The sequence below is a fragment of the Nelumbo nucifera genome, chromosome 3 (genome assembly GCF_055504915.1).
Source record: "Nelumbo nucifera cultivar China Antique chromosome 3, China Antique-T2T, whole genome shotgun sequence".
NCBI lineage: Eukaryota > Viridiplantae > Streptophyta > Magnoliopsida > Proteales > Nelumbonaceae > Nelumbo > Nelumbo nucifera.
The window spans coordinates 47,190,455-47,212,442 of NC_142651.1; the positions used below are offsets into that span (position 1 = coordinate 47,190,455).

The 21,988-nt window shown below is 36.9% G+C and overlaps 2 protein-coding genes across 2 annotated transcripts; one reads left to right on the plus strand and one right to left on the minus strand.

The window, feature by feature from the left end:
* Window positions 1-2,433: 2,433 nt before the first annotated feature.
* Window positions 2,434-4,462, plus strand: LOC104609604 (transcription factor MYB53-like). Its single transcript, XM_010275976.3, has 4 exons — window positions 2,434-2,559; window positions 2,703-2,970; window positions 3,168-3,953; window positions 4,126-4,462. Exons 2-4 carry the CDS (start codon window positions 2,705-2,707, stop codon window positions 4,127-4,129), a joined length of 1,056 nt encoding a protein of 351 aa, XP_010274278.1. The 5' UTR covers window positions 2,434-2,559; window positions 2,703-2,704; the 3' UTR covers window positions 4,130-4,462.
* Window positions 4,463-9,514: 5,052 nt separating this feature from the next.
* On the minus strand, window positions 9,515-20,083 carry LOC104609603 (inositol-tetrakisphosphate 1-kinase 1-like). The gene is made up of 2 exons (XM_088901666.1): window positions 18,507-20,083; window positions 9,515-14,531 (listed from the first exon to the last, which is right to left on the minus strand). Exon 1 carries the CDS (start codon window positions 19,879-19,881, stop codon window positions 18,751-18,753), a length of 1,131 nt encoding a protein of 376 aa, XP_088757792.1. The 5' UTR covers window positions 19,882-20,083; the 3' UTR covers window positions 9,515-14,531; window positions 18,507-18,750.
* Between the last annotated feature and the right edge of the window lie 1,905 nt (window positions 20,084-21,988).

Genomic DNA, 21,988 nt, shown 5'->3' on the forward strand with positions numbered 1-21,988 from the left:
GAATCCACGGTGATTCAAAATCCATGCAAGCAAAGGTATCCTCTACACTGGCTAGGAATCTGACAAACCTGTTACTTGCAAAGAGAAACGTAAAAAAGTTGGGTTAAGGTTGATATGTAAAAAGAGCGCAGATAGAAACGTTTGATACTCAGTGGAATTAGCAAGGGAAAAACCTAGTTTTCAAGATACAACCACTGTCCCAAATTTAGAAGAAGGGGAATTATTGTAGGCAATTGCATCTACCTCAGTGAGAAGAAAAGGAAAAAAATCGACTCAGAAGTCGTCGGAGGCAGAGTTAGTGTGTACAAGTCAAGAAGAATTAATAGGGAAAGACGCCTAGAACCTTTGAAGCCCGAGTATAGAGGAACGTTCAGGTGGCGAAGGCTTTAGGCCTGCAGATTTAGGGCAGGAGAAGTTTGATAGAGAAGCTTTCCAAAAATTTGAAGAAGAAGCGTAGAAGGTGAGAGAGAGAAGAAGAAGAAGAAGAAAAACCTCAATTTGTGTCAATTTTCTGTTTCTGTCTCCGTCTTATTTTGTTTATGTCTTATTTTGTGTCAAACTAAACACAGCCTAAGGGATGAGTCCTAGTTGAACCCTTGTCAATCTGGCTAAACCTCATTATACTTTAATTTCCATCTATCGAGCTCAGTCGTCAAGCTTTATAAATTGGGTTCCAGCTTGAATCATCATATGAATTGAACCAAGAAAATACTTACACCCTCTAATTAACTAAGCTTAATTACAATAAGAAAAAAAAAAGTAAAATATACTATAGTTAAAGAATAATTCTGTCTTGAATTAGTGGTAAACTGCGGATGATACTAAAGGCTTGTTTGGTTCATAGGAATAGGGGTCATTCCAATTCCAACTGTGTGGTTGGATGGAATGACTGAATGAAATCGCATTCCTATTTTTATTGGAATGGCATTCCTCCATTTGAAGGAATGGCCATTCCCCCATACGAATAAATCATTCTGATTCTAATTTTTAAAGAGATTTTAATTTCAATTCCAATTCCAATTCCATATATAAACCAAACAGATCCTAAGTTACAGTAATCCCATACGTCGTCAAAGCTGAAATTCACAATGCCTGGGTTGAAGTCTTCATTCATTATTTGGAAGACTGTGTCACTGACTTGAGATTATAATACAGTAAATGAATGGTTACAAAATTGTTATAGAATACCTAATAAATGAGAGACATTCCATACCTTCCATGAGAAGATAGACTCCAGATTTCCTTTTTATGAAATCTCACATTAATTGGGCTGCAGCTGAGTGAAATAAATATTTTTTTCCTGTTTTTTAATCTCTTCTCTTTGATTAATCTCTCACTTGGACTCAATTTTTTATGGCAATCTCCAATCATTTTCAAAGCCAACTTAACACAAAACACAAATCCCCAGTTGATGATATTTATATAATTTAGATAGTTTAATTAATAGAAACAGATGCATCCATGGTCATACATTAGCACATTACTCATGCATATTTTATATTAGAAAATTTAAAGGTAGGAGTTTAGAGGAAAGCGGTGTCGTTAGGGTTTGGTGGGTCCCATGAAAGAAGAAGACTAATTTTTTGCGTGTCTTGGGATGCTTCATGTCATATATAACATCAGCTTTAAATTGAGAAATTTAAGTGGTTTCTTCTCTCTTTGTGTCTCCGGAGAAACTAAACCATGTAACCCTCTTATGGGTTGCCACGTGGGCCTATCCCTAACTGTAATTTGCTGATGTGTTTCCCTACACCCTTGCAACCTTTTGAGTAACAGATGGCAAAATTAGGAACGTCCCTCGTTGCCTTGCCCTACAAGTGAACTGATTTGAATCAATTTATCAAAATACCATTTATCATCTTGTATATCCTAATTAAATGAGGGGTGGGAATAGAATAGGCCTTGTATTCTGTTGGAAGTTCAATGTAGTAGAGAGACATATGGCAAGTTTTTATACAAATGGAAGCTAAGGTGTCATCAGTTACAAACTTACAATTGCCACGTCACCCTCTCACCATATGGCAAGTTTTATTCCCCAATAGCTCTATGCAAGATGGAAAAAGAGGCCAGCTCATTTTTCATCTTTATTTATCTACAAACATAAATCAAGAGAGTTGGTTTTGGATGTGTACATAGAGCGTGGCAAATCAAATGGCCATCTATCTCTCCCTTCCATAGTGGAGGACAAATTTGCATCTCTGACTAGAAAAGAACACAAAATAAAAAGTTACAAACAATAAAAAAAAATAACAATGCTACAGAGAAGATACAAATTCGATAGGATCCTTCAATGCCCTTCTAATGGTGTAATTGAAATAAATGTGAAAGATGACGAGAAATCCTGAGGAGGAGGTTTGTGAGTACAATAATAAAATATTCAAAATTAATAGAAGAATATTCATGGAAAACTGCGTCTCTCTTACACTACGTCTACGTCTTGCCATTTCCACACACATCAAACATACTATAAAACCAGAACTGCTCTTGGATTTTCCCACATTAAACCTTTCCATATATCTCTCCAACCCACAATCTCTAATTAACCTCAGATATTCTCAGGTTCGTTTCTTTGTAAGCTTCTTCCGTTTTTGGTTGGTATCACAACTGCAATTAATATCAGTTGGCCAAATCCATTTATATTATCTGTATTGATAGAATTTGCATTGGAAATATGATTGATTTTCTTTGATGCATGTTCGCAGGTATGATGGGAAGGTCTCCTTGTTGCGATGAGAGCGGTTTAAAGAAAGGACCATGGACGCCGGAGGAAGATCAGATGCTGATAGAATTCATTCAGAAAAATGGCCACGGAAGCTGGAGGGCACTCCCCAGTCTTGCAGGATTGAACAGATGTGGGAAAAGTTGCAGACTGAGGTGGACTAACTATCTGAGGCCCGATATCAAGAGAGGAAAGTTCTCTGATGAGGAAGAGAAAATCATCATCGACCTTCATTCAGTTCTTGGAAACAAGTAATCTTCCTTTATCTCTATTTCGTCAATTCTTAAAGCTGTTATATGAAAGGACATTGCAACAACTCAAGTGGCCTTGAGTTGGTGTAGTTTTCTGAATATATATATACATGTTAATTAACTCGCTCCATCGACTCGGTGTAGCAGGCTAATGTAATTTACTTTGGTTATTTAATTTCTCTTCGATCCCCTCACAGGTGGTCTGCGATCGCAAGCCATCTTCCAGGAAGGACAGACAACGAAATCAAGAATTTCTGGAACACCCATCTGAGAAAGAAACTTCTCAACATGGGTATTGACCCTGTAACACACAGGCCAAGAACCGATCTCAATCTCTTAGCAAATCTACCTCAGTTGCTCGCTATCACTAGCCTTAACAATCTGATGCACCCTTTGGACGCTCTCAGGCTGCAGGCAGAGGCCGCACAACTAGCCAGAAACCAATTGTTACAGAATCTACTGCAGGCCGTTAATGGAAGCACCCCTCCAAATCTGGGTGCAGTACTTAATCTCCAGGGATCATCATCTCCCAATCAGGGTTACAACCCCGCCGAATACCCACAACCCAACACCCAATTGGAAGGGCTGGTGAATAATAACCTACAAGCTCAAGCACTTCCGACTGCTAACCCTCTTGCTCCTGCTCTTCACCATGCTCATCAAATGTCTACCAACTTTGCGAATTCGGGAGTGATCCAACAACCATCTAACGATGGCCTGATCCCTGAAAACTCTGCTTACTTTGGTGGAGTCTGCTCAACGTTGATTAACAATGAATATGTTAATAATATCAGTAATAACAACTTGAACAGCTCAGATGGAATAGAACAAATGCCTCCATTGGTTTCAGCCTCTCCTGAAATGGAAGAAATGAAGCCCCACACTAACATATGCGACCCGCCATCCACCTCAACCACCTTTGACACTTGGGGAGAACTCAACCTGGACGATGATGGCAGTGATTACTGGGGAGATATGCTGGAGTATGTTCCCCACTTTTCCTCCCTATCACCAAGTGTACAGCTTTTTCTTTCTTTATATAATTTTCTAATTTCATAATATGTAATGTAGATCAACAAGGTAGATTTAATTAGTTCTAAAATATTGCTAACGAGTTTTGGTTGTTCTCTCTTCTGTCGTCTGTTTGTTTTGCAGATAAGCTAACATGGCTAGAGCTATGTCAATAAAAAAAATAATATCGCTCTGCAGCCAATCATCTTCACCGGCTTGGTCCATCTAATTACAGAATGCGCTATCTTAGATAGAGATTGTTCCATAAAAGAGTAATAGGAGAGTTCTCTCATGGTTTCTTTTATTTTATTAATTAATTTTTAGAGATTGGTATATTTATTTTTACAGAAAGACTGTATTCTTTTGTACTGGTTTCTTTGTTTCTCTCTTCTCTCTCCTCTCTGAATTGATACTAATTAATTCTCATTTGTGTAATAATAAAGTTACTACAATCTGATGACGATCATCTGTGAAATTTTCATGGGGATATTTGAAACTTCTATCATAAATGATCTGAGAATTAATTGCTTCAGTCCGGACTGTGTCTAGCTAAGATGGATCGATCGTTTTGATCGATCTGGCCAACTTTTAGTTGCATGTGTTTCATGCTAGCTAGACTGATGGAGGAATATATTGTAAAAATGGATGTAATTAACATGGTGGAGCTAGTTCAGTTGGGTAGCTTGGATGTTCTTTTCTTATAGTGGCATAAGGCCACAGACAGAAAGAGAAAGTTAGCTGAAACATGATCAACAGTATATTAATTAAAAATGGAGTTAGTTGTAGAGAGCTTGGACACACGAAACAGAAATATGAAAAGAAGAATGCCTTCACCTTCGTGAATTAGAAGGCCTCATTAGTGAATGACATGGAGGTTTTGACCTTTGAAAGACGACAAAGCATGTCAAACATCTCCAACGTGGACAGTCACAAAACCCCAGAAGAAATTTGATAGATCTCCAATGTGTTTGGGATTTTCTCTCTCAAGTGCTCACGCTGTGGAAGCTCATATCATATATAAAGCGGTCTATATTTAACAGTTTTTTTTATAGCTAAATAGGCTAGTAGGCCTTCATGAAGTCAAATTATTTGTTAACCATTAGGTAAGAGTATTTCCTTTGCATGCAAGCCATTGACTGTTGCAAAAGCCATTACCGACCACCCAAATTAAGTCTCTCTCTCTCTCTCTCATAGTGGTGTTTATCACATAATGCTTGTTAGTAATAAAAAGTACTGATTTCATGGCAAGCTCAATTTCAACTAAACGAAATTTTTAGTCTCGTTACTGATAATTTGAAGAGAAGGACAGCTTAATTAAGATGAAATTAGTATTCAACGAGGACGAGGACTGGATATATAAACAAATAAGCAATCCAACTTCAGAAGCGACCCTTGTCCAAGAAGGGACTCCGTATGATATATTTAGTAGGTATCTATTGACCTATAAAAGACAACTAACCTACCTACCTTTGCTGAATATGTTGAGATTCCAACCTAAAGCAACATATGATGGCATCATATATATACAAAGGAGAAGGTTTTTAAGGATTAATTAAATGATCGATGTTGATTCTTTTGGTTTCGTTTAAATTAACCCCACGGACATTAATTGTCAAAGTTTGGATGTGCAGTATCTGCATATGATGTGCAGTATTTGCACATCGCTAAGAATTTCAATGCAACAACTATTGATATCAGATAAAGACATGTTTCTACGAAGAAGCGTTTGTTCTAAGGCAGCAGTATAACCACTGAGCCAGACACTTTCACCCCGAGGACGAGTGAAATTAACCCAACTTGGATTAAGTGGGGCTCTTTTGCTCTTTCATTTGGAAGTTACAACTTGGATTAAGTGGGGCTCTTTTGCTCTTTCATTAGGAAGTAGTAATTTTTTATAGGGAGACTGTAAACTGTTTGGGCACATCCCACAGTGAAAAGACAATGACGCTTTGATTGTATATGGTAAAATTGAAAACAAGAGTTCTTTTATCTCATGATCATGATCAGGGTGTGACCCCAAATTACTCTCCTTTTCATTTAATATATTAAAGTTTCTTATTGTCAAAATTACTATTTTTCAATGTCCTTATTTGATTTTTTTTTTTTTTTGATAGAACTAAAATATGCTACACAAGACGGGGGTAGAACGCCCCCAATAGTCACCCTTACAAATAGCGCTTAGAGAACTAGGTAAGCTACAAGTATTGAGAAAAAAGAATCCCGAACTCGAGTGAGTTTGATTTGCAATCCAGTCTGTCGCTTGATTTGTCTCTCTGAAAACATGTCTACATCTAACCTTTCCCTCAAGCCGATCCCTGATCCGCACACAATCCTTAATAAAAGACCCGAGGTTCCAAGGAGGATAGGACCTATCAATAAGGCAGGAGATTATCAGCTTTGAATCCTCTTCAATAGTAATCTTCAAATCCCTGAAGTTTGAAGCCAAGTTATGAGCTTCCCATGCCGCCCATGCCTCCACAGTATTTATAGAAGAGATGCCCAAAGAGTAGCATTTGAAGTCTTAAACCAAACATGTAAAATCTTCTCATAATCTAATCTTTCTTTTTAGGGTTACAAATTAAAAAGAAATAATATATATATATATATATGTGTGTGTGTATGTATATATGTATGTATGTTTTTGATCCATAGGCAAATAAACAATTCTGTTTGCTCACACTGGTAATGAGTTTGTGATCAAGGATCAGAATTCAAGAACTTGGAAAAAGGGAATTGATTTGAACGTCTTACATGACAGGAGAAGAAAATTGGTTAAATGGAAATTTTAAGTCCGATCAAGGCTTTCTGTTGTGCTTGCTCTTTCTATTTGTTTTTCTTGTCTTTTCTTTTCCTTGTGATGGCTGATGGAAAATTAAATGCCACCATGATCATCTTGCTCCAATCCACGATTTCTTTAATGTTTACTCTCCTTTTTTTCTCTTTTCTTTTCTTTTCTTTTCCCATGATTGATGAAAATTAAATGCCATCATCATCATTATCAAAGCCTTATTCCAACTATATGGGATAAGACTATATGTGAATCCTATTTCACTATTTCGTTCTATTTAATTTTACATCCATTGTTAAATTATCAATGCTTTAATCATTTTTTCACTATTTTAACTAGGCATCACAATTTCCAGTCTACCCAGGGACCCATCCCCATAGAGCATGTTTTTTTGTTTGAAAATTGGATTTTCGGGCAGATACAGATTTTGGGATTTTACAGCCCATACATGTACAATTAAGGTATATAATATTAGGATAAATTCAACCCTCCCCAACTCGTATATTGAATTTACTAAAATAACCATAATGCTTATGATGATTAAATATGAACTCAAGTATTATGCATGTGTTGAATTTAATAATGTTTTGAATCTTACGTGAAGTATAATTGATAGTTTGTGCTTTTACATGTTTCAATCAAATAATTGGAAATTTTGATGTTTGTTCAAATTAATTTGCTTGTTTATTATATATAACAAAAAATAACTGGAAATTAGATGTGGGTTATGGACGACCCACCCCACCCTCAAATGTGAGGGCAGGGTTAGGGAGGGTTTTGCATTTTCATTTGTGGGGAGGGTTTGGATTCTGAAAATCCAACCCAATGTAGGTTTTGGGAGGAGGGTTTAAAATTTACAAAACCCTCCCTGTAACTATCCCTAATTTCAACCCATGGCCTTTTTGCTTTTACCTCAAGGTGGCAGTTCAGCAATTTAACCATTTGATTTTGAGTCAAATTGCCGATACATGAAGTCCAAAATCGAATAATAAAAATATAAAAATAAAAATATATCAGAAAATTACATAAACTTGGACATGCATGTCTCTAGTGGTATATATATCCATCATTCTAAACAAAAATATATAAATGTGGTAAATGAGAATTATTTCCATTAATAATGGAAATGGCTAAAAATAGAAAGAAAAAGATTATTACCATCAAACCCAGTTCTGCACTTAATTAATAGGGTAAATTGCTGAAACCTACCCTGGAAAAGGTATGAAGATGTCCAAAATACCAATGCAATTATTATTGAGGCTGGTTTCTACAAGAAAAAAAAAACAATACGAAACAACAAAAACAAAGAGAATTTAAAGTTGCAGTTTACTTTGAGTGATTTATATGAAGGGAAGATTTAGAAAATAAATCAATTTCAGAAAAGAGATTGGAATGGTTTGTAGTGAACAGTGATTCATATGAAGAGAAAATTTGGAAAACAAACATTTTTGTTAAAAGTAATTGTATGGGTATTTTGGACACCTTCATGCCTTTTTTTAAGAAAATCTACCACAAGTGGTCTATTTGCAACTATGTCAGAAACTTTAGGGGAGGTGATTGTAATTATCAAACTTCAAGAGAAGTTTCAGCAACACCCAGAAATCTTCAGGGGAGGTTTCAGCAATTTACCCTAAAAAAGAAAAAAATAATCATATCTTTATACCTAAAACCTAATTAAATCACATTCAGACACCACCAAAGTGGTGTCAAGAATATCAATAAAAAATATATAAAGCCTAACAAACGATAGAAGATATATACATGAATAATTAATGGTCATTCTTGAAATTTGAGTTCAGATTGAAAGGTATCAAACCCTATAGTAAATTCTAATTTTAGATTGAAAGGAATAGCTCATAAAAATCAATTTGCAGTAAAGAACTGAGTTGTGCTACTTTTAGGTTCCAAAGGTATCAAACCCTATAGTAAATTCTAATTTTAGATTGGTCATTCTTGAAATTTGAGTTGATTCACAGAGAAATCTTTGATCAGAAAACAGTGAAAAAATTAAGAAAAAGCAAACTTCCCTCTCTGTGTACCATATCTTATTCCCAACCAAGGACTTTTTACTTCAGCTATCAAAACAACCAAGTAGCAAGAATACTATGTTATTGTGCTTCAAGTGATAAAAGTTTTATCTCGGATATCATAGCAAAAAACAGAGAGATCACAAGCATAAATTGGAAACTGGCCTACGTATTAAATGGGGTAAATCCATTAAAACAGATTTGATCTACGATTCTGCAGTATTTGGTGGATTAAAATGAAGTATACATGAAATAATTGAGCTGAATAGGTCCTAAGGAAATGGATTGTTTTAATAAAAATCTCATCAACTTTTTATGATTTTGAGAAAGTCAAACTCAAACCCATTCTCGTTGCTCAGACAGACATGCTTTCGTCGGTTCAATACCTACAACCAATTTGTGAACTAGCCATTCTTTATATATAGATGGAAGTTACAAGTAGTGGCAGAAAGACCACTGATAACTCACTTTTGATGAATTCCATCCAGACGAAGCATGGCCAAGAAGCAAAGTTGAAAAATCTCTAACATCAGGAATCCACCAATCAAGCTGCCCCACAGAGAGAAATCTCCCATCCGAGCTAGTTAGTTTACTTTAATGGATGATAAGTTGTACTTGCCCTATTGACTTTTTTTATCGCAACTTGCTGAGCCATAGGCAATTCCACTGGGAGAATAAAGACAACGATATATAAAGCGTCTTTTTTTTTTTGGGGGGGGGGGGGGGGGGGGGGGGTAAAAACTAAACTTAAAACCTTAGGAAGTGATTGATAGTTTTAGAACTATAGCTAAAACCTTAGGAAAAAACCTAAAACAGATTTAGTTTGAGAGATGCTTTTATCACCGTTGATTTGCCACCGCTGTTCTAGCCCAGGTAGTCCATGTAAAATCTTTTGAGTAATTTCATAAGAAAAATCTAAAATTTTCATTCTCTAGCAACCTCCCATTTACTAAAGGCCATGATTTAATGGTTTCAGGAGGCATAGCTGATTTCACATCAAATTACCTTAATTTGTGAATCAACTCCTGTGAGCAGCCCATGAAGTCAGTGTACAAATGTTGAGCCAAGCTACAACCGTCATTCTTGTTTCAAAATGATGAAAGTTGGTGGTAATCTTTGAAATTTTGAAGGATAATAAAGGACAAAAGTATTTTCTTTTATCAATTATGTCAACCAACGGCATCTTATTTATACAGGGGAGTAGAGGGGAGGTATAAGTATTTCAGGAGTAGTTTTCCCGCTTTGACTCTCACAGCAATCCATGATTTTGCACAATTTGGGCCTGGGAGCCTTAAGTAGTCGGAGCCCACTTGATATAGATATATAGATATATTACTTATTGGAAAATTAACTATTGCAAAAATAAATAAAAAATGTTCTATAAAATTCAAGTATTTTTTATTATTAATTCGATGTAAATTGTAAAATCCGAATCTAATTACATAAACACCTCATATCAAGTTGTAAAGTTTCGAGTATCAGTGACAGGCCTACCTACTTCGCTAGATTCTTCTTTTTGTAATGTTTTATGTTTTAAGTGTATTATTTCTCATTTGCCAAAAAAAAATGTAAAATTTAAAGAAAGGGAGTTGAATGAGGTGAAAAGTAATACTTCGAATTACATTTTAAACTTGACGATTAAATTCAAAAAATGGGTGATTTAGTCAAAAGAAAGTTCCACAATCTTATTCATATTTTTAATAGTAGTGTAAATATAGAATTATAGATGTGTTTAATTTTCTGTAATTTTTTGTGTATTTCTATGTATGTAAAAATAATTCCGATATGTCACATATTTTTTATTTAATATGATATTATATATGTGTCCGAACATTTTTTTGTAAAATTTATGTATTTTTCATTTTTTTGTATTTATATTTTATTAATTTTTTTATTTTATTATGACATTAAAGGTTGTGACATTTGACCCAAAAGTTGAACTATTGATCTCCATCAAACAGAAAAATAATTTCATTTTTTTCCAATTTTAGATTATGTATTTAATTTTTATCATCAATAAAAATAATTCTTGTTTATTACACTTATTTTTTAATTTCATTAATTAAAAATATCATAAAAGTGTCTATTTTTTTCTATATTTTGTAATTATCTATATCTATTTCTATTTTAAAAATTTTGTCATCTAACTATGACTTCATGGATTGACCAATTTCATTGGGATGATTGAATTGCTTAGTTCCTATTTGGGTAAATAATAGTTTTTTTTTTAGTCTGTTTTTTAAAATATATGAGTTTATATTGTTAAACGTATTGGGCATGGATCTAATTAGTAGCATTTATTAGGCTATGTTTGGTTTGAAGAAAAATGTAGAGAAAGGTATGAAAACCTCCTTGCCTTTACCTTCTTTTCCCTACTTTTTCCTTCAAACCAAATATAGCCTTAGTGAAAAAATAATTTAAATATAGGATAATGAGAGAAAATGGAAGTTAATACCTTAATATTATGTTTAGTATGAAGGAAAATGCAAGGAAAGAAAGGGATAGATAGGAAAATGCAAGGAAAGGATAGTTGAAAATACAAGGAAAGGAAGTTAATACTTTGTATAGGTTTCCTTATCTTTTCCCTACCTTTTCCTTCAAACCAAATAGCCTAAATATAAGACTAAAAAGCAATAATTGAAATTACATTTTCAACCCTCATAATTAGAAATAGGCTAAATACACAAATATGGACATTTTAGTAAAAAATTCTACACTATCATGTGTTCAACGAAGTATTAACCATATGAGATATAAGGTGGTGTTTGGATTAAACTTTTATGGCCCAACCCGTCTAAGTCCAGACCAAGCTCAAGCACCTGAAATGAATTGGGTTAAGCTTAGGTTGGGCCTTTGTTGGTAAAATCAGGTAACCTTGAACTTGGACCTAAGGTTTGAGACTTAGTGCCTGTTTGGCATGTCTTTTCTAAAAGATCTTTTACAAGATCTGATGTGGGGCCCATATACATTTTATAAGGTGGGCCCCACATGCCATTGGTGGACATGCATGTGGAGCCCACATACATTTTTCGAAGTTGGCCCACATACAATTGGTGGACATGTATGTAAGGCCCACATACATTTGCAAAGTAAGCCCCACATACCATTGGTGGACATACATGTAGGGTCCATGTGTAGACATATATGTAGGGCCCACATACATTTTGCAGATGGGCCCCACATACCATTGGTGGACATGCATGTAGGGCCCATGTGTGAACATGCATGTGGGGTCCACATACATTTTACAAGGTAGGCCCCACATGCATTTTCCATGGTGGGCCCACATACAATTAGTAAATCCCACTTGCACATTCAAATAGTTTTTTGTGGAAAGATAACCCATTTTCTCCCAGGCATGTGTATCATACCACATGTTCGAAGAAGACAGGGCGCTAAAAAACTGTAAAAACTTCATTTGAAGCTTCCTAAAAAAACCCAAATTCGAGCTTCTGGCATCTTTTATGGGCTGGAGCTATTCCCGAATAGATATTTCTATTGCCAAACAGGAAAAGCCCAAAATTCAGGTTTCCGAGCTTCTAAACAGCCCGAACCCTACACGAAAAGACTTGCCAAATGCGGCCTTAGTTGGGCCTGGATTGGTCCACAACCCAACCCACCCCAACCTGCCCAAATCGCACCCCTAGATGGGAGTTCGAATCTGTTGACCCAATATGTAGGCCACATGCTGGCCACAATACAGTACAGCTTCACATTGGGAACATCTCCCATGAATGACAATATACAACCATGAGAGATGTTCCCTGGTTGTGGGGTCTAGTGGCCAGCATCTTGTGGTCAGTAGATATGGACTCATTGGTCAGTGGGTTTAGTGACAAAGAGAGCCCTGTCTATTTGCAGTTTGAATCCCATCTCCGGGTTACAAGGAGATATTTGGGGTTTAGGCTGCATTTAGTTGCTTCACTTGTATCGGTGTAAATGCATGAGTGCAAATAAGCTGAGTGTAAATTCTGATTTATTCTTGTTCATATTTGACCTTGTTTGTTTTTGAAAAGTAAAATAAGAAGTAAAATGATGTTATCTCACCTTATAGAATGAAAGGATGGAGTTATTTGTTTGAAGGTGAGATAAAGAAGCATGATGGTGTACAGTGCACTCCCCCACTTTATAGGAGAGAGAATTGAGGTAGGGAGGAAGGTGGCAAATTTTGCATCAGCTTTTGCAAATGAAACAAAAAGTACAAAAATTGTATTAAGTAGGACTGTAAATCACAGACAGATACAAAACTGAAATGGGTGCTAAATTTGTATCTGGGGTACTGGCAGAGGTGGACAGTTTTCTGGCCTAACCAAAATAAGAAACAATGCATGATCAATCCTACTTTCTCCATGAAAAGTGATCCACAATGCATGCATGATCAGCCACCTTCATGTTTTCCTCTGCTGCTGCAATTTTACCATAAACATAAGCGTACATTACCCTCTCACCCATTTATATATCTTATATCAATGGACCAGATATTGGCTTAATCCAATCCAATTCAATATAAATTCATTACAGACGGACCAGGTCCAATCCAATCCAATAAATATTTTGGACCAGATAGGACCAATTCAATGTCTTATTGGTCCACTCAATCCATCCGAATTGATTTTGGGTTGGACAGGGTCCAATTCAAAACCGGTCCATTGACACCCTTATTTATAACCTTGATCAGTACAATAGAATTTCTCTATTTCACTTGTAATACTCACAAATTCTTTCCTGCATATAATTCTTTTGATTTTGTAACTTTTCTTGAAATAAGCTTCATAGGTACTTCCAACTTTCCAAGAATTTGTCCATAGAGAACCAGATTGAATTAATGTTGTAAGAATTTATATTAAGGAAAATGGTTGACTTACGACAAGCACGTGTTGCCAATGGAGGATGGATTCTCTGCTATTTTCACTCTGCTCACAACTACCACTCTAAAATTTGAACTTTAAAAGATGGGCCTAATGGTGGATCATGTATAGGTATGATCATGAAGTCATGAACATACATGGGTGAAAAACTAAAAAATAGTAGGTGTACCCCCCCCCCCCCCCCCCAATACCCAGTACTACCGGTGCCAGTTCCAACAACCTTCCAAATGCTAGTGAAGACAATCCAATAGAATTGGATACCATTTTAGGGTACTCCTAAGAATTGAAGAAGCAAACCCCATGTTTGAGTTTAAGGAATTGATGCTGCAAGCGCTGTCCTAAGAATTGAAGAAAGCAAACCCCATGTTTGAGTTCAATGGGCATCTGATCAAGACACATTTGTCACCACTCATCATAAGATTCATAACTGGGCAATCACAGGTGCCTTCCTCTCCTGTCCAGAAAGTAAACCATTTATCCCTCATTTTGCATAGAACGTAGCATGTCCCATCCCTTTATCCCCCCCCCCCTCCCCTCCCACAACCAACACCAAGGAAAAAGAAAAGGTTAGTAGGCTAAACTTCATATGTTGCAACATTCAGTACGACTACTGGAGAAAAACAGGTTGTAGACTTGTAGGTTAAGAGCAGGCAAATAAGGAGTTCTGTAAATATGTTCAAATTTAAACCTACCTTCTTTAAACCCTTAAATTTGGTGCCCTTGGACAATAAGGGGATGATAAGACTTTTCTTCATGCCAAAAGAAGTATCTTCTCTACTACTGCTCCTGAAGTAGATATTTTTCTTAACAGTGATCAAGGAAGGTTGACCTTCTTGAAAGTTGCTTCAGCGCTACAAAACCCTCCACCTAATTACAGAGCATATTTGATTTATGTGGAAATGGAAGTAAGATAAGAAAGCATATCATCATATCTAAATATGGCACCAGAAACAGGGGATGGGATACATGTAAACAACTATGGTTATGAAATCTGGAAAGGTATTGAGAAATCTTATACACAATTCATCAAAGGTGTATGGTACAAAATAGGGAATGGCAGCAGGATAAGATTCTGGAGAAATCCATGGTTTGAGGATCGTCCACTTATGGAGTAAACCCTTCTCTCTCCATGGTGGTCATACATAGCGATTCATTACTCATTAGTGGGGGAATCTACACTAAACAAGGAGGTTGCATGGAATCCAGAGATGGTGCGAGATTTAAATGATTAGGAGGTTGAAGAAATGAATGAGCTCCTGAACAATTACTGATAAGAGAAACAAATCATCTTTTAAATCAAGAAGGCACTAGCATTGAGGTGGAATAGCTCAGGAATGTTTTTGAACATTCTTTTTTTACAGAACCAAATTCCTCATCAGTGAGAAATTTCCCCAGCTCAAAAATATGGCAGCTACGTGTTACCTCAAGATTGCATATTTTGGTGTGGACTATGGCTCTAGACAAATACCTTGCATCCTCAAACCTTCAAAGATGGGGCATGGCTGTGAACACAATTGTGTGGTGTCTTTGGACAGCCCTGAAATCACTTGTTTTCCATTGACAGACCACACACTTACAATGGGAAAATTTCCTGGAAACTCTACATGTAAGAAAAGAAAAGCGGTGTGGGGCATGATTTCTTTTGCAACCTTTTGGACAGTTCAGGGGGAGAGAAGCAGCCATTAATTCTGCCTTTATGGAATTACTCGCTCCAATATGGCCTCAAGTTGTTGCTAAGATATTGCTTTCAATGCCCCTAAATTACCACCTATTCCAGATAAACCTCAACTCAGAAAAAGAAGAAAAGAGCCCCTCTTTCAGACCAAGAATGCAATAAAAAAATTAAAAAAAAAAATCAGAGAGAAGCAGTAGAGCCCCTGTTTCAGTCCCAGAAAAAGAAGATTGAATGGGGGGGAAGAAGAAGAAGGAGCAAACCTACATTCACTGTTCAAGTCATTCAATTGGTTGAGTCCATATCCAAGTATCTTCTCTTGTAGTACAATATGTTTGGGTCTCTTCTCTTCTCTTGTAATGTGGACTGTAGACAGGGGTGCTTATGTCTTTTCCCTATTTTTTTGTTATAATATAGAGCTACAGATGTGTCCCCAATTTAATGAAACTGTTCCATACTTCTTAATAAGGGGCAGAATAGTCATTCTCATGTATTCTAAAACTATAAATACAAACCTGGCTGCCTGAGGGAGAGATCTATTATTTTCTCCCCCATCCTTCTCTCTTCTCTTCTCTCTCGTGATTTTCTTTTTTTTTGATTAGTTTCTCTCTTATGAAGTTTATCTATTGTTTTATTTGTTTCTTGTGTACTGAGGTCACACTTATGTGAGAAGATATGGCTATGATCAAATCTAGAAGTATTCACAAGTGGGCAGTAGTGATAGTTTTTCTTCAGCAGCTACAAATCAGGAACATCTTTTTCTCCTACGGTTGCAGACATTGTGTGTAATTATAGAGTGGTGTTTGTGGTGGTTTAAGCCCTCCATTTGTGGTTATCAAGGAGGGAAGTGCTGGAAAGTTTGGCTTGTGTTGGTGCCAGCCAGATTTGATATGTTTGAGTAGTATGCTGAAACAGATATTTTAGTGGTGTGAAATTAATTTGTCTTCATTGTTATTGCTGAAAGTTGGTGTAAGTGTTTGGGGCAATCACGGCTGCATCTGAAAGTGGTGATCAACATTAACAGTCTCCAAAGGTGGAGGACATGGTACTTGCTGGTCGTGGTAACTGAGGAGATGGAAGAGTTGACCCAGGTACTCAGGGTGGATTTGGAGGACATGGAGGTGGTTGTTAGTAAGGGTTGGCCCAGGTAACAGATCAGCATTAGCAGCTTCCTTAGGTGGTCTTGTTTCTGAGGTATTTGCCCATAAATCTAATTTTGCATTTAATCCTTCATTAGTTTTAGCAATAAGTACTATTGTCTTCAGCAAATAGCATGCACCAAGAGGCCTCCTCCTGAATATATTTAGTCAATTCGTCCATGAATAAAACAAGGCCATTGCCTAATTTTGGACCCATCTACCTAGGGTTTTGGAATGGATGGATTGGATATGAACTAACCCTTTGTACTTTTTCTTTTTTTTTTTTGATGAATAACCTTTTGTACTTTTTCACACAAAGTGACTGCTCTCATGCTCAAATCCGTATTCTCAGGCTTGTCAGGCAAAGGTTTTACCATTGCACCAGGCAATGACCCCTTCAATTCACATCCATAATTAGTGCAAATAAATCTGATGTCTCTCCCACATGTGTTTTAATATTGGTTGTTGTCCCTAAAAGAACACCAACCCAAGACATCAAAAATCAAATAATAAAATACAGATTGCAAAAGATTTGCAAAAGAAATGGGCATGTCTCTAATATTATATATTAATTATATTAAACAAAAAAAAAATAAGTGTGATAAAAGAGTATTATTGTTAGTGGTGATAGAAATGGCTAGAAAAAAACAAAGAAACAGGAAAAAAACAGAACAGTCTAACCCATGAACTGCTGACAAGGTCAAACCGTTCAGTGGTTCAACTGGTTAGGTCACTAGGTCGTTGACCAAGTCAATATTTTTCTGCAAGTAAACAGTATGAGGGAAAAACAGACCTAAAAACCTGGCAGGGTGACAGGTTGACTAGTCCAACCAGATGGTTCAACTATGGGTTGAAAAAATTGTAGCCAAAGGCTGACAAACAAATTTTCCAACAATACAAAGCTGATTTACAAGTTGAGTCCTGAGCTCAGTGCCTCCAGATTAGCTCATCCATAGTTACATCTGCCTTGCTGTTAACAAGGTTGTTGGCTAACACCTGAACAAGCAGTTCATGTAGGAAGACAAAACCCTTGCTTCCTTTTTAGGGGAGTGGGGAATCAAAATCCATATAACTGCACTTAAGTCTTGATACCTCAAAAGTCCAGACAATGTTAAGAAAAACAATACAAAATCAATATCCATAACAATGGTGTTAGCTAAGAGAGAAGAAGGCCAGGAATATAGTTCAAAGGGTACAAAAACAATTAAGCACCACAAAAGCTCCAGTTGAGACCACATTCACATAGTACAGTAGAAACTATTTTGTAAAAGGGCTATAAAAAGAAATAAATTGATATGCGCAAACAGAAAACAGGATAGACATTCACCAATGCAAAAAACTAAGGAATCAATAGTGGGAGACGTCACTCCCCAAGCACCATCCCACTAAGAACACAAGTTTGTATAGATCAAAACTAAACATGCAAAGTCCCCTCTGGAAGCTATGTTAACAACAGCTCTTCTGGTGAAAAATGATCGCTCTAAGAAGAGCATGTCCAGAAAACGTCTCCCAACAACAATTGTGTCCACATTTTTTTAATTAATACAAATAATTCATCCTGACTAATCAGATGGAGCAATGGAAATGAGAAATGAGAGAAGAATAATAGATCCATATTTGCAACTGCTCTGGTTCAGACCATGTTTTCAGATGTCTAGAATGTCCAAATCGATTATAACAATCAAATTAAACACCATTGAACAGTTGAGATGTTTGATTGGATAAAAAGATGAAAATTAGTAACCTGTCATGATCAGGAAGATTAATGCAGAGAAGTGCAAATATGAATCATGAGTTAATAACTGAACTAATGTTCCAGTTGCAAAAATAACAAAAAATCCAATTAAGCTCATTTCACAAAATAAATAAATGAGTGAATAAACAAATAGAGAATATTATGGACAAAATGGCAGAATTCATGCATTATATGTGTGAACATTTGACATGTTAAAACAGCTTGGAAGCATGGGAATACATAAGCCTCGGAAAACACCTCCAACCTTCCTAGAACTTCAAGTATTTGAGAAATACCTATGTCCAGCACAATGGTGGAATATACAAGATCAACATGAAACACGTCCAGAGGCGGAACTACGAAGCATTCAACCTATTTATTCGACCACCATGCCAACTTTAATTTGAAAACTTGGGTGCCGCATTCTTCAGTCTACCTCGAAATTGGCAAACGACGTGTTTGGGACGTTCAAAGGTGCTGAAGCAAAATCTATTGACCACTCTTCCAGCCAATAAGCCAGCAAGCCACACATGTGTCCCGTTATTGTTCCCAGATTTGAACGGTGCTCTCCTTCTCTTCCAATTCCAATGACAAAGGAGAAAGCGGGAGGGCCCCATGATCCCCGTCGCTGCAACAAGTATTGCTGGCAAGCTTTATCTCCCCACTAGGCATCCTCCGACAATCAGAACCCATCTCTGGTTTCTCTTCCTTAACCAAACCCACCGCCTCTTTCTTGTGAACAATGTCCCAGAAGAAATCCGTCAAAACAGTCTCATAACATGGCATCTTTGCATACCCAGGGAAGTAATTGATATCAATGACGAGGTAATGGTTCCCTACCCTTGCATCCCTGATGACATCAAAGTTGAAAAGATGCAACCGCATGGCCTGTCGCAATCCTCTTGCAATGTCCGTAATGAAACTCAGCGGGGGCATCTCAGCATCTTCCAAATGCATAGTCTCGTAATAGCGGCCGTCGTTCCGATCCTGTATGGTCAAGTTCGATATCTGCGAGAACGATAACGAACTCTCCGAGCTCCCCAACTTCTCCTCCGATACATCGGGCAACGATTTTCTTTTCACGCACTTCACATAGTCCCCAACGACGTACACCTTAAAGATAACCCCACCATGATTCACAAACTCTTGCAGAACAATCGGTGGCTTCAGCAAGCTGAACCCATCACGGTTGAACACAAGCGACATCTTGTGCGACTTCGCACTCCCATCGGCCACCAACGGCTTCGCAATCACAGGAAACCTCAACCCTTCCAGCGCAGCAGGATCCAACAACGTTTCAAAATCATAGACCACAACCTGTTTTGGTATTCCAAACGTCTCATTCTCCTGAGGGATTTTCAATTCAGACACCACCTGGAGCATTGAAATCCTGTTATGCAGCCTCTCAATTGCATCCGGTGGATCGATTATAAACACATTAGGGTTCTTCGAAGAATAATCCTGCAGCTGTTTCTTCCATTCTTCGCCGGACAATTTGTGAAGGATACAATCGAAGGGGCCCTGATCCACCAACGGCTTATCAGCATCGATTCGTATAAGATCGATACCTCTCTCCTTTGCAAGATTCACCAAAGAAACCTGGATGAAGCTCTGCTGTTTCTTGGGCGCAAGAGCATATCCTATTTCATACCTTCTCGTTGAATCCGACATCTTTTCTCCCCGAAACCTTCGATCCGCAATGACCTGGATAGCAGAAATGCATGAACACACATACCAGAAACCAAGAAAACGGAAACCAGGTTCGAAATCTGGTGCAGAGTAACCTCGGACGAGCAGAGAAATTAGGGCTTTTTTTTTTTTTTTCTTTTCTTTTGATTCTTGAAACGAAAACCGAAATTCGAGAGGAACGAAGAGAAGACATAACTCGTAACCATATATAGCTACGATGAGGGTCCGAACCCGAGGCTTGGAAGCTAACCGTGGTTAGATCAAGATTCAAGAAGGGCAGAGTGTGAAGGTCCGGATGTCCACGTGGCCTATTCAGAGATGTAATGTGGATTCTCGCCACAGTACGAAACGCGTGAACGGACGGACAGAACTGTATGCGCCTAATCAACGGGAAATGATCCGTAACTGACAGGAGACATTAGTCAACGTTGTGGGCCGTAGAGCTAATGATGGATGTCAACGGATCGGGTTCAGCAACATAAACTCTATTTAAACCCAATTCGTTTAAATGAAAGAAGACACCACCAAATGACAAACCCATCTCATGCCATAAACAGTATGCTTAATTGCTTACCAGCTTTATGTTCAAACGGGTGCATGCAAAAATGTTTCAATGCTACATCTAGCATGTCGGGTTTGTATAGACCCGAATCTGATTAACCGATGGAAACGGGCTCATCCGAATTTACCATTGAATCCGACCCACTGTCATCCCTGCTGTATATATTCCCAGCTTTTACAGCACTTTGAGGATGGGACTTGTCAACCTCAGTTTGAATGACACGTGGGTGGATGCGAGTTGGTACGCACTCTTAAGAATCTTGGAGAAAGGGCACGTGTGATTCATGTAATCATTGGTAGTAGGAGAGAGTGACACGTGTACGAAGCCGTTTGGTACTCTATCTATGGCCCCATTTGGAGCCCTAGGTCAATGGGATGAAGTTATTTTGTCCCACAAGCTGTAAAGATTAAAGACGTAGGTTGATCTAATGCATATAGTGAATATAGAGAGAGAGAGAGACAAAAAAGAGTACTCTTTTGTAACAATTGGCCTTGCTTGCATCCACAAGCTTAGCTTATAAATGTCAATTTCCAGCCAAAAGAGCTGCAAAAAGTAAAAGGATGTCAGAATAATATACGCAATGTAGGCAAAAGAACAAGAATGTTGAGGGCTTTTCTTTTTCTTTTTTACTTTAAATCCAAGAATGAACCAGCAGTGTTTTATTTGACTTGTGTTGGGCATTTTTTTGTCTTATGCTTGCCATAGAAAGAAAAACACGAATAAAAGTGGAGAGAGAGAAAGAGAGGAAGAAACTATTTGTGATTGATAAGGGTTGACCTTATAGTGGATAGACATGAGACATCTTCTACATTGAGGCATTTTTTTAATTAAATCATTGTCTAAGATAAAAAAAAAAAAGTATATAGATATATAGATTTAACTCTATATTTTGAAACCACATTTCTTGAATTGAAATAAGGCTCAAGAGTCAAGATCAAACTCATGTCAAGAACCCATTTACTCTAATGGTAAATTTGTAAAGCAAATTTAACGAGGGTTGGAAAATGCTCACTCCTTTCTTATCCAATGTAGGACAAGTGATTTTTAACACATTTGTGGGCATTCTCAAAAATTTTGGATGGAAAATGGAAATATTCAAAGGACAAGTATGCACAAAGGAAGATCAGCCCAAAGTCAAACTCGAAAAAAAAAAAGTGTTTTTGAATCTCTAAACAATAAAAACACCAACAATGAGAAGAAACAACCACATTATATTAATAACACAACTAACTGTGTTTTTCTATATTTTTTGTTTTAATTTATTATATAATTATTATGACATCATGTGTTAGCCCATTTGACTTGAAAGAAAAACCGTTATTTAATTATATCTATTTTATTTCTATCATTAAAATCTATGATGCTAGTAATACATGATATCAAAAAAGATCTGGCCAATCAAAATCCCCTCTAAATTTTAATAAAAAACCACCTAATTGGCCATCGCATTCTTGATGTTGGTTGTTTAGTTATAAGTTTTTCTGATATCATGTCTTGTTGGCATCATAGTCAAACCCTAAAAACTAT

Coding starts and splice junctions, on each gene's coding strand:
- LOC104609603 (XM_088901666.1), bottom strand. CDS start 19,881: ATGTCGGATTCAACGAGAAGGTATGAAATAGGATATGCTCTTGCGCCC.
- LOC104609604 (XM_010275976.3), top strand. CDS start 2,705: ATGATGGGAAGGTCTCCTTGTTGCGATGAGAGCGGTTTAAAGAAAGGA. Junction 2,971..3,167: donor CATTCAGTTCTTGGAAACAA/GTAATCTTCCTT, acceptor ATCCCCTCACAG/GTGGTCTGCGATCGCAAGCC.